Source organism: Rhincodon typus, chromosome 1 (assembly GCF_021869965.1).
Source record: "Rhincodon typus isolate 14 chromosome 1, sRhiTyp1.1, whole genome shotgun sequence".
Lineage (NCBI taxonomy): Eukaryota > Metazoa > Chordata > Chondrichthyes > Orectolobiformes > Rhincodontidae > Rhincodon > Rhincodon typus.
In genome coordinates, this window is record NC_063332.1 from 160,967,282 (window position 1) to 160,980,355 (window position 13,074).

Sequence of the window (13,074 nt, forward strand, 5' to 3'; positions counted from 1 at the left end):
GACCCTTCTTCAGAAAACGAAGAAGGGTCTAGACCCGAAACGTCAGCCTTCCTGCTCCTCTGATGCTGCTTGGCCTGCTGTGTTCATCCAGCTGTACACCTTGTTATCTCTTAACTTTGATCAAATTACTCTTTAGGGAGTACAACTTCCAGCTTGTGCAATCTTTCCTTGTAATTAACACCTAGAGAATGGGAATCATTCTGGTACACCTATGTGGCACTCCTTTCAAAGCCAATCCTTCCTAGTGTATGATGCCCAGAACTAAAAACTCCAAGTGTAGTTGAACCAGGGCTTTTTATATCTGTAGAATGATTTCAAACCCCTTGTATTCTAATCCTCTAGATATAAAGGCTTCCATTCCAATAGCCTTTTTTGATTACCTTTTGCAGTTGTCCATGACATTTTAATGATTTATGTGTATGCACCTTCTAAACCTCCCTGAACACCCAAAAGGATGCAAATTTCCAGTAAAACTACAAGTAAAATCTTGCTAAAGTTAGGTCCCAAACTCTTGAACTCCTATATGATAAATAAATATTGAAAATGTAGCATGTGCAGTGATCTGTAAGTCCAATTAATTATTTCCACCGGTAGGTATTGGTTTAAGAGCAATTTAGAACTAAATGAGTTAGCACAAAATTTAAAAAAAATTTATTAATGAAAATTTGTTCCATTTAGGGCTGCGCATTGGCCCAGTGGTTAGCACTGCTGCCTCACAGCGCCAGGGACCCAGGTTTGATTCCACCCTCAGGTGACTGTCTGTGTGGAGTTTGCACATTCTCCCCGTGTCTGTGTTGGTTTCCTTCGGGTGCTCCAGTTTCCTCCCACAGTCCAAAGATGTGCAGGTTAGGTGGATTGGCCATAGTGTCCAAGGATGTGCAAGGCTACATGGATTAGCCATGGGAAATGCAGGGTTACAGGGATGGGGTAGGGGGGTGGGTCTGGGTAGGATGTTCTCTGGAGGGTCAGTGGACACTAGATGGACTGAATGGCCTGCTTACAAATACTGACAGTTACTCAACAATGTAGATATTTGTCCAGGTTGTCAAGTCTACAACTGTCAGGATAAACCCAATGCAACAAATTACTGTCCCCAACAATCTAGTCTCAGTCATCAGCAAAGGGATGGAGGCTGTCATTGACTGCTATCAAGCCTCAATTAATTGGCAGGTCTAAAGGGCTCATCAACACTCAGTTCGGATTTGGCTCCAGAATGCATCAAAACCTTTTTGCCCAAACAAGGACAAAAGAACTGCATTCCTGAGGTGAGATGAGAGTGACTGCTTGTATGTTTGCATCCGACTTCATTTAGTCAGATCTGTTTACCTTCTCAAAGTCTTTGAACCCTGAGTATGTAGATTTTAATTTTAAAACATTTTTTTAACTTTAGCAATGCACTTTAATTATTGTCTAATGAAATGACTATTCTCATTTTGAGCTGCAGAAATGTCAGTAAGCAGTCATATCTGATATAACTTACTGATTGCACTATGCAGGGGTTCAGGCTGCAGTGATTATGCAGTTTTATCTCCTGCAGCTGAATAGTTGTAACAATCTTAACCACCCTATTTACTCATCAAATTCTAATCATGTGTAGGCATTTTTAATATTTCTAAAATTTAATTAGGAAACAGATGTTAGCCTTTCTGTGTTCGTCACCATTTGTGTTGTGTTCTGCGAACTTCCATTTCTTCCTCTAGTCTGTTGGCATCACTATCCAAACTAAACTTTCCCTGGTTTATTGAGCCAGAAAGAAAAAAAGACTGTTTGATTGAGAAAATCCTACCTACTGTCAATAGAGAAATTTACTGTAGTTGGAAACCAACAGTGTCTTTTCAATTGTGTCTGATGTTTCAAGTCGTTGTGATGTTTATAACTTAGTGTAGTCCTACCCTGAGGGATATTAGTATAAAAATGGGCAAATGATGAATCAAAACTGGTTTGTGATTTCTATGCCCCTCTGCTTCCTGGTGTATAATGGAGATTAATAGGTAGAAAGCCCATCAAACCAATCTTCATCTCCTTTTAGCTGTTGCTTTGTTGATGTAATGGAATAGTTTTGACAGTCAATGTAGTTACACAAGGTGCAGTAGGCATAGCAACAGTGAACATTAAGAGATTTTTTGCTGCTTTCTCCTTTGAAGAAAATGACAAAAGATCTCTTCAGTTTTCTTTTGGCCGTGGTTGATACCAGATACCAGCTGAAAAAGGATCTGGAATTTAAGCAGTGTGTACGTTCCATTATGCAAAATCCTCTTTGTAAACAGATAATGTACTGAGCTGGTCTCGAATTTGGGAACAAAAAGCAACAATAAACATCTTAGTGAGAGGTCCCAGGTTGCTGCTGTGTGACAGAACCTTGCTCTGTCTGAATTGGCCGATATGTCAGTGCAGAACGTATAATCGGCTTCAGTGCTTTCAGACTAGACTCTCTGCTGATTACAGCGATCTCAGGCTGGATATTGACCCTCCAGGTGGAGGATGGCTAGAGTTGGGTAAATGCCTGGCTACATGTGCCCATCTTGGGAGAGAGTGGCTCCATGAGTGCAATCTCAATGCCCAGGGTTGGGGAACAAGGGTAGTGCCGAGTTCAGGCTGCAGTCAGGTCAGCTGATCTGCGAGAGAAGTGGAAGGCAGATGCCTGAGATATCGGGCGCTGAGGTGGGACTGTTTAAATGGACCATTTTGATGCCTGTGTGACGTTGTCTCATTTGTAATGAAACAAGTAAGGACCTATAGTCACCCTCTACATACTTTGTATGCCCAATCCATGCCACCTCACGTCTCTCCATTCCCACCCTCTGGTGATACCTTCCATGCCTGCTATGCCCCTCATAACCCCACGCCAGGCTATTGGCACTTCTGTGTTCATTCACCCACTATACACTGTATAGAACCAATGACTTCTACAGTGAAAACAACATGTCAGAATAATTTCATTCATAATTTTCCAATTTTGTTTAAAAAATAATACTCCTTTTGGCACAGACCACAAGGTTCCTTCATGCAGACTCTGCCTTGAAGTTTTGCTCCTGCGTTGGGCCTGCAGTGACAAAAGAATTCCCAGTTTTACAAACATGGCCTTTAAAAATGGCCACCTGGATGTTGAATTTTTGGTTGTGGAATGAGTTGGACTGGATGAGAAGCTGAGAAAGGTGACCCCAGAAGAACTAAGCAATACCAGTGGCAGAGGAAGGTTTGGTGGAAAGCATGCCTCAGGGATCCTCAGGGTCCTAAAAAACAAATATTATACTTGAAGCATTCTTCCATCCCTCACTTCTGCACACTCTTCATGCCAACACAAGCCACCTTACACTCTCTTCCAACCATCCCCCAACCCCCATAACATGGTCACTTATGCCTGCATGCTAATTCATGCCCTCCAAACAGCCTCTACGGGTCCTTTATTCCTGAATTGATGGAGGGTCACTGGATACCAGATGTTAACTTTACTTCCTCTCCATAAATGCTGCCAGACCTATGAGTTTCTTCAGCAATTTTCTGTTTCTTGTTTGTTTCAGAGCTCCAGCATCATGCAGTTCTTTGTTCTATTTTATTGCATATAAATATATTTAGTTTTCCTGACATTCTCCCAACGAAATGTATTTCGGAAGTTCTGTTGGCTGCAATGGGTCTTCAGAGGTTTGTTCAATATCTAATAAAGGAATAAACCTCCACTCACCCCTTAAAAAGAGGGTGATGGGTAATAGTTGTGACCAAGGGCGGGTGGGTGGGGGGGTTGTTGGTGGTGGTGGTGGTGTTGGTGGTCTGGTGCTGTTGAGGTGGTAGAGTGTGCGAATTCCTAAGCTACGACCTCCGGCATTTGCTCCACAGTCAAGACCCAGGATTGCATTTTGCTAGCCCAATACACTAAACCAGCATCAAGTGAAGGGATAACCCTTTAGAACTGAGATGAGGCTGAATTTCTTCAGCCAGAGGGTGGTGAATGAGTGGAACTCATTGCTGCAGAAGGCTGTGGAGGTGAAGTCATTGAGTGTATTTATTGAGAGAAATAGGTTCTTGATTAGTGAGGAGAATCAAGGGTTACAGGGAGGAGGCAGGAAAACGGGGTTAAGAAACATATCAGCCATGATGGAATGGTGGAGCAGACTCAATGGGCTGAATGGTCTAATTCTGCTTCTATATCTTATTGTCTAATGGATGCGGGGAAATATAGACTGGAAACGCACTTCTGGCCCCATTTCTGTCATATGGTATTTTTAAGAGTGGCAATCACTAGCTCACATGCAGCAATCCTTACACTAGTGACTCCATTGTAGTAGAGGTGATTTCTGACTTCCTGCAGTTTCTATGGTGTCGACCCAGCTTCTGAAAGAGACATGGTTCCCATCAGCTCAAAGGTATCGTGAACCATGCGAGAAGCCTGTCATGGAGTTATGAACTTCACATGTAATGTATGAAATGTTAAGAATGATTTTAATGCAATGTTTAATGATATGGCTTTGTTTACAAAAGGAAAGTGATAGTTAAATTTAAGGCACTCACCATAGTCTTACCAGGCCGTAGGACTGCTCTCTCATTAGAGAGAGAGAGAGAGAGAGAGAAACATGACTGGTGGTGGTTTAACCTGAGGGTCACCACATCTCAGGCAAGGTTGAGAAGGAGAGTCCTTTATGGTAACTACAGCTGGTAAAGGAGTTACATCCATGTTGTTGATGTTACACTGCATCAGAGAACAGTAATCCAGCCATCTGAGCTAACTAACCTCCTTGTTAAATTTGCTAGCATTATGTAAGTGAAAATGTCTTCAGATTTATTTATCCAGTAGATGAAAGGCCCTTTCTACATTGAACAGTATTGAAAATCATATTTTACTGTGTCAATTGCATCTTGATCTCTGCAGCTTGATTGAAATTTTGATCTTTTCAGTGATCGATGCATCAACCATTTATTTAGCCTTTGAAGGAACAGATGTTTAGTTGACATAGTTTGGTACTGGAATTTCCTAATGAATATTTGGTTGAGCTCCAAACACCACTAATTGATTCAGCACTGCAGGGATCAATGACACAGCTGTGAAGAGGACTGTGATTTTAGTTTAGATTAACAGTTTTATAAGCTCCTAAGAGTTTTTCCCCCCCTGTGGGGCTTGAATAAGACTCATGAGTCCTGTCTATTGTGGAAAGTGCATGAGTGAGCATGGGAGAATATGAATTGGATATTGGAGAAATATGAAGACTGGAGGGAATGGAGGGTGCAAAGGGGGGGGGGGGGTGGGGAGAATAAGGAGGTGTGGAGGGGGAAGTGGATGGGTATAGGTGGTGGATGACAGGCTTATAGAGGGTAAGTATGGGAGAGAATGTCAGGGGTAGGGGCTTAACACTCAGGTATAAAATTGGAACAGTGCTCCAGTAAATGGAGGAGGGGATTCTAAGCTGCCAGCCTTGGTAGCCATCTACTTATGTTCTGAACGTGGGTCAGCATTGGAGGTAGCAGTGTCTTCACCCATCTGTCCAGAGAATATCTTTGGTTGGGTCCTGCTGGTGGGGGAGTTAGATTGCAACTTTGGCAAATCTCCCAAATCATGAATCCTGCCCCAAAGGGGCAAATCCAGCTCGGGGAGTTTAGGTAGTGGCCAGCACACTCAGTGAATGGTGACGATGTACCCACCACCACCAGAGTGAATTTAGACCTCAACAGTAGGATCAAAGCCAAGATGAACACCTATCCATTGATTGACAAATTCAGGTGCGGTCAGCACTCGAAGGGTAGTAAGAACTGCAGATGTTGGAGTCAGAGACAACACAGTTTGGAGCTGGAGGAGCACAGCAGGCCAGGCAGCATCAGAGGAGCAGGAAAGTTGATGGAAGGGTCCCGACCCGAAACATCAGCTTTCCTGCTCCTCTGATGCTGCCTGACCTGCTGTGTTCCTCCAGCTCCACACTGTGTCAGCACTAGAGGGGACTGTTTTGCATAACTGAGACCTTACCATTGGGATCATTAACCAAAGAATTTCAGTGATGGCATCTAATGGTGCAACGTTGATCACCAAGCTGAGTATTTCATTACATCCTGGTAAACTGAATTACAGAATGAAATTTTTTCGATTTAACTTCTTTGACTGACTTTCTATTAGCGCTTTTAAAAATAAGAGTTCTGTGCCTTAGGCTCAAGACTCTGCAAAATTGTCTAACAAGCTTGAGATATATATTTTAATGATATTGTATTCGATCTAATCAGCTTTCCATGTCAAGAAATTTCATTAATGAAGTTGGACGGTTGTGAAATCCAAAATGCATTCCCCTAGAAGTTAATTCAGTCTGGTCTGCCACACAAACAAAGCACAGGGACCAATTTCTGAAATGTGTAATGGTCATGAGGCTCTGGCATGCTCAACGTTAGGCCTCAGGAAACTTGTTAGCAAAAGATAGGAATGGTAGCAGCTCTCCAGTAGACCTCAAAAGATTATTGGCTAGTGACTGTGAGGTGGGTTAAATGACTGGAAGAGGGAGAAATGGAGCACCGGCTATATTCGGAAGAGTCCAGTTTTACAAACAGAACTTGAAACATTTGTATATTAAAAATATTTAATATCTGTTTGAGAGAACATCCTGGACATTTTTTTTGTGATTAGTAACATATTGCATGAAAGAGTTCTAGCTTTAATAAAGGCACATGCTTTGCCTGCCATCTTGGGAGTTATAGCAATTATTTTGCACCTGAAAAGCCGATGAAATGCCTGCAAATTTCTAGGTCATTAAAATCCCCAGTGTCCTCCGAGTGTTACCCTTCAGCTTTATATATTACGTCACGTTGCAAGGTCAAGAAAAAGCTGGTACAACTTGATAACTGGTTTGTCTATTCAGGTGCAGACGTGACTAAATGGCTTCCCAAGAGGGAAATGATGTGATTGTTATCACCGTGATTCATATATAGGAACTCTATTTATAGGTGCCTTTGCATTTGAATTAACAATTTGACAGAAAAACATTTTAAGGGACTCGTGATTAGGGAGTAGACAGAATCTAATCACTATGATGTTGTTTTCTGGAAAAGTTAAATTTAATCAACCCTATTTTGGTTCAAAATATTGAAGTATACTTTAGAATTTTTTTTTTAATCCCTGAGGTTAATGATTTGAATTTCCTTGGTCAAACTAACACAACAGTTGCATCTTTTCTAGATTATTTTAGCCTTTTTGTGCCAAATGGATAGAATGTTATGGGCCACTGTGTCCCTCAAGTAATTTCCTTCACAAAATGTAAGGCAGGAAGATCACAAATTTTACATGTATTGATCATCACTAGAGGTAATTACAGCAGAATGGTTTCACAGTGCAGTACAGATCAGCGAAAGAAATGCAGGGGAAAAACACTTTGTGATTTGTAACAGAGAACAAAATAAAAGTGAATTTAATGTTTCTCTTGAAGGTTTATTTTTGTCCTCTTATTACTGTGTGATTTAATTCAAACTTTGAAGTTGGACCATTTTCAGTGTACATGTAAATATGTATATTTGTTGGAAAAATTAAAAGTGAGCTTTAAAGTGCGTGGTATGCAGGGAGAAAATGGATAGATATGGATGCCCTGCTGGCTTTATTAGCATGGTCTTGTATGCATCAGTGTCCCTAAAGTGCCACCAGAAACCCTGGCCAGCAGCTGGGACTGGGAATATTACAGTGGGAGGCCAGTGGGTGGGGAGCAGGGATAACCAACCCTGGAAGACAATGGGAAGAGTGGTCCTGAAGTGACAGTGACATGGTGGGGGCAGTTACCTGGGAAAGAGGAAGGTCAGGAGAGGGTGTGGGTAATCAGGGCTGTGAGTTTCAGCAAGATTCAGGAGGAGATTAGGGCTGTAATAGCTCAAGGGTTCCATTTTTTTGGGATGGGGTGGGGTGGGGTGAGGTTTGGATAAGCAGTCCTGTATCTCTTGACTCACAAAGAGTTGTAACAGAAGCAATTTGTGAAGATTCACCATGTTGAGGTTGGTTGGCTCACTGAGCTGGTTTGTTGTTCCGCAGACATTTCGTTACCGTGCTTGGTAACATCCTCAGGAATCAAGTATTACCACGCAGTGTGAAGTACAAACCACCCATCAACAACCCACAAGCCCGGAAAACAGCAGAACAAAACGGCCGCAAGATGGTAAGGGTAACTGAGGATGTTATCAAGCACGGTAACGAAATGTCTGTGGAACAACAAACCAGCTGGGCGAGCCAACCAACCTCAACACCCATAACCCGAGCTACAGATCTACTCCAAAACCTTAGAGACCTACTGCGCAACGCGCTCAAACTGGCAAGGAAATGGGAAAACTACGCCAAACGAGAGAGCGCAACGCGCGAACAACTCTACTTCCTACATGGATGCCTCAGGAACCAGGAATTACCACGCAGTGTGAAGTACAAACCACCCATCAACAACCCACAAGCCTGGAAAACAGCAGAACAAAACGGCCGCAAGATGGTAAGGGTAACTGAGGATGTTACCAAGCACGGTAACGAAACGTCTGCGGAACAACAAACCAGCTCGGCGAGCCAACCAACCTCAACACCCACAACCCGAGCTACAGATCTACTCCAAAACCTTAGGAAGATTCACCATGCTGTCATCATAGCCCAGGGCTCCTCTGACATTGGCCTGTTGCCAGCGACAGACAGCACAGGACTCTCCGACTGCAAATAAATACAATATCATGGTAAAATTAATGAAGCAATTAAGCTAGAACTTGTGGACACCAACATTTCCTCACTTTCCAATTGCCCTGCAGGGACCACATGCCCCAGGGACCTCAATAAGGGCCTGAGTCTGTCATAGAGATTATACTGTGCATTGTAGCGGGTTGGAATCGTGAGGTAGAAATTTAAAACGTCAATGCCGCCCATACACTGTTCTCACAGGGGGAATTTAAATTCTTGCCAAAATTTGTGAAATGCATTTTTAGAGAAATAGACCTTTTGTGTCATTTTCTTATCTTGAAATCTCAAAAGGTGTGCGGTTCACTTTGAAGACTGAGAAACAGGAGTTTCAGGAAGGCAAGGTTCTCCTCATCAGCTCCAGTATTCTAACACAGGCAACCACTGATTAACTCAAGCTGATGGTGGGATTTAACAGAGGCCTTCAGAATCCTGAAGGGTTCTGACGGAGAAGCTATTGCCATGATCAGGGAGTTGGCTGTTCAGCCAGCATTGATTTAAAGGGGACAATATTGACTACGGAACCAGAGGCAACATGTATTTTTTTTAAAATTTTGTATAGCGAATCTTTATGATTTGGAAACAAATGTCAGAAAGGGATTGGAAACAGATTTAGTAACTTCATCATAAAATTGGGTAAATACCTGAAGGGAGAAATTTAACGGGGCCATGGCAAAAGTTCAGGATACTGGGACTAATTGGAAAGGCTTCAAAGAGCTGGTATAAACATGCTGGTCAAATGAGGTCTTGACAAATGCCTGGCTTTTGGCCTTAACAGGTTTCTCATTGGGAGATCAACCTGATAGAACAGGGTTGGCTTCCAGTCAGGTGGGGAAGACTCTGGAGTAAACCGCAGGACAGAGGTCCCATTGAGGACCCTGGAAGCAGGGTGACTGTCCGTCTCTCCTGCTTCCATTGAACTGGAAGTGGACAGATTGGAGTCAGGTTTTATATCTTTTAAAATATTAACCTCTGAATCGATCCCAACTCACCCATTTGTGGCATTAATGCTCACTCTATGTGTCAATGAACAGGCCATAAACATCGATGAAGTAAAAAGTGTTCTTCCCATTGCTCTGGAATGACTGAATATAGGTTTAAATGCAATAATACAAATTGAAAATCAACTTGCAGCTGCTAATGCTAACATAGCAATCCCTAATAATTTTGAGATAATTTATTTTTAAAATTAGAACTTCATACTATTTGATTGAATAATTTTACAATTTAACCATTGAAATCATGAAGTTTGCTTTCATTGATTCAAAATAAGAATTCTTATCTATTTTTGAAATGGTGTTATCAAATTTGAATTGTGATTTTCTGCCATTCACTCAGCAGTCACGATGGCAATGAACTGTCCTTTATATGATGGAACTTCAAAAGAAAAAGCCTGCGTGAATGATTTTGTAGTAAATCTTTTCTATGTTAGCAAGACTTCATGAAAATGTTTCCATTTGTGGGGCAGTCTAAAACCAGAGGTTGTAAATATAACTGGCTGGATTTTCCGATCATTTCTGAAGCATAGTTGGGAGTTGTTCACGGGAACCTTACGATTCTCAATCTTAGCAGAATCTGAAAGATTTGCCTAGGAAATTGAAGACTCCACAAGCAATTCTACACTGCTTGGAACCCTGTAAAAGTATCCATTCAAATTGGAAGTTTTGGAGTGTTCTGCTGAGTAGTTATTAAACTAAACGCAGAGCTCTTTCATTTTGTAAAAATGGAGTGAAAGGGCAAGCTGTGCTTAATGCCACTCCTCAGAAAATCTGGCCCAAGAGAGTCACCGACAACTCCAGCAGGTAATGCAGGAGGATTTTGGTGATTAAAATGGGGAATTCACCACCATAAAAAGTAATTAACATGAATAGAATAGATGCACTTAAAAGCAGATTAAATAAGCAGGGATGGAGAATGGAAAAGAAAGTTTGATCAAGTTTAATGAAGAGGGATAGGAAAAGGTTCAGGTGGAGCATAAACACTGGTTTGGAACAGTTGGCCTATTTCTGTACTTGAATGCTTTTACAACTCCATGTAAAAGCAAATGACTCATTTTGTTTGGGGAGGGTGATAGCTTCAGGATAATGCCACTGGGCTAGTAACCCAGAGCCATGTTCTGGGTACATGGGTATGAATTCCACCATGGCAGATATTGAAATTTGAATCTGGGATAAGTATCTAGTCTAATGTCAATCATGGGCAGCACAGTGGTTAGCACTGCTGTCCAACACTAGGAATCTGGGTTCAGTTCCACCCTCGGGTCACTGTCTGTGTGGAGTTTGAACATTCTCCCCATATCTATGTAGGTTTCTCCAGGTGTTCCAGTTTCCTCCCACAGTCCAAAGATGTATAGGTTAGGTGGATTGGCCATGCTAAATTGCTCATAGTGTTCAAGGATGTGCAGGCTAGGTGGATTACCATGGCAAATACAGGGTTACAGGGATATGGTAGTGCGGGGTGGGTCTGGGTGGGATGCTCTTCGGAGGGTCAGTGTGGACTCAATGGGCCGAATGGCCTGCCTCCACATTGTGCAGATTCTATGTAATCACTGTTGATTGTCATTAAAAACCCACCTGGTTCGTTAAAGGAAGGAAACTTCCCACCCTTATCTGGTCTGGCTTACATGTGACTCCAGACCCTTAGCAATGTGTTGACTCTTAACTGCCCTCCGGGTGTTTAGTGATAGGCAATAAATGCTGGCCTAGCCAATGACACCCCCATTCAGTGAACAAAACTAAAAAGAATTACTAATGATACTGGCCCTATCATTGCTCTGTTAATTATGCTAAGTGTACTTCCCACTGGATGCTATTTTAGTGAAATAAAGTGATGAGTATTCAAAAATTCTGTCACACACAGCTGACATATAAATTTTTAATGAAAGCAAATTGTCCCTTGTTTAAAAAGAATGTTCTCAGAAGTAATTTTGTTCCTGAATTGATTGTTTCAGTGTTACTAATTATTCATTTATTAAAATTCTCACTTGTTCAAGGAAAAGTCAGTGTCCCTAAAGGTTTTCAGGATCTCAACATGAGAAATAACAATCCCAGGCAAACAGAAAATCCCCTATTTGTAAAGTCTCAGCAGTGAGTGTTTTTAAATGTTGCATATTTCTTCAGGGTTGGACTCTTCAAAACAATATTAACCTTCTCAGTCAGCATCCTACTCTTAAGAAATCCTGTACGATTGAAGATTAGTATAAAGTGTCCAAGTTCATTAGTAATGATAAGTATATCTCTAAGTGTTGGATGTACTAAGTACATTATTTCATTTAGTCTTAATCGTAACTTGTCGGCACCTTATATACTCTTTTCTAGTTCCTTGCTGTTTATGATTATAATCCATTGCAAGACAGTCCCAATATTCATCCTAGCCACGAACTGGCTTTTAAAGAGGGAGACATAATTTGCTTGTATGGAAAACAAAGAAAGGATGGCTTCTGTGAGGCAGAGGTAAGCAGCTTATTTTGTTCTGTTGTTGCATTTAGAGGAGATGGTGGCAAGAAGGTAATGTCACTGGAACAGTATTTTAGAGACACAGAGTAATACTTTGGGGGTATGTGTTCAAATCCCACCACAGCTGCTGGTAGAATCTGAATTCATTTAATAAAAACGGAATCTGGATTAAAAAGCTTTCTTATGATGGGTGCACCTCAATTCTGTCTCCAGTAATAGATTTTTATGTAAGAACAACCTATCTCAAGCATGAATTAATTTATTGTCACATTATATTGCATTTTAATTTCTTGATTCATAATTGACAATACAGTGATAAAAACCTCTCTGCGATCATCACCATTTACCTCTCCACACTGTTAACTTCCATCTGTTGATATTCTGTGATATCTTCATTACTTGGGTTTTAAGCCTGTCAAGTTTTCTGGTATATAAATTCCTTGGAACAAAAACAGGTTTTGGTTCACTACCAAATGTTAAGTGCCATTTTGATGGACTGACACCATTATAATGATGGATGTCATTATGATCCTTAAAACCCGATTTAATCTCATTCGCGTGCAGTAAAATAAACAATGGTGAAGCCATGATTGGACCTGGTTTCACTCACTTTCCAAGCAAAAGTAGTTGGCAAGTGATACATTGCTTTGTTTAAAAAGTACTCCACTCTACACTCTGCAGTTGCCTTAACAAAATAAACGCAAAGAGTGAAAATAACAAAGATTTATCATATCAATGGACTGACCCTTAGTAAAATTAGCTGATATTAATCACATTGAGTATGGAATGGAATATTGTTTTTTTATTTATTCTTTCACAGGATGTGAACATTTATTGCCCATCCCCAAAAGGCCTTGAACCCTACCACTTAAATTGCTGTAGTTGATCTGGTGTAGGTACTGTAAGGAAGGAGGTGCCAGAATTTTTATTTGGCACCAGTGAAGGAACTGCAAGTCAAAATGG

At 41.3% G+C, this 13,074-nt stretch overlaps 1 protein-coding gene across 7 annotated transcripts in view; it reads left to right on the forward strand.

The window, feature by feature from the left end:
- Positions 1–13,074, forward strand: part of LOC109917196 (restin homolog) — a 110,417-nt gene that overhangs the window by 84,212 nt on the left and 13,131 nt on the right. For 5 of the 7 annotated variants that reach the window (XM_048596420.1, XM_048596440.1, XM_048596425.1 and 2 more), the window contains one exon: positions 11,974–12,108. The exons of the other annotated variants lie outside the window; for them this stretch is intronic. In XM_048596420.1, coding sequence (XP_048452377.1) covers positions 11,974–12,108 — 135 coding nt within the window. The remainder of the gene's footprint in view (positions 1–11,973; positions 12,109–13,074) is intronic. 7 annotated transcript variants of the gene reach the window in all.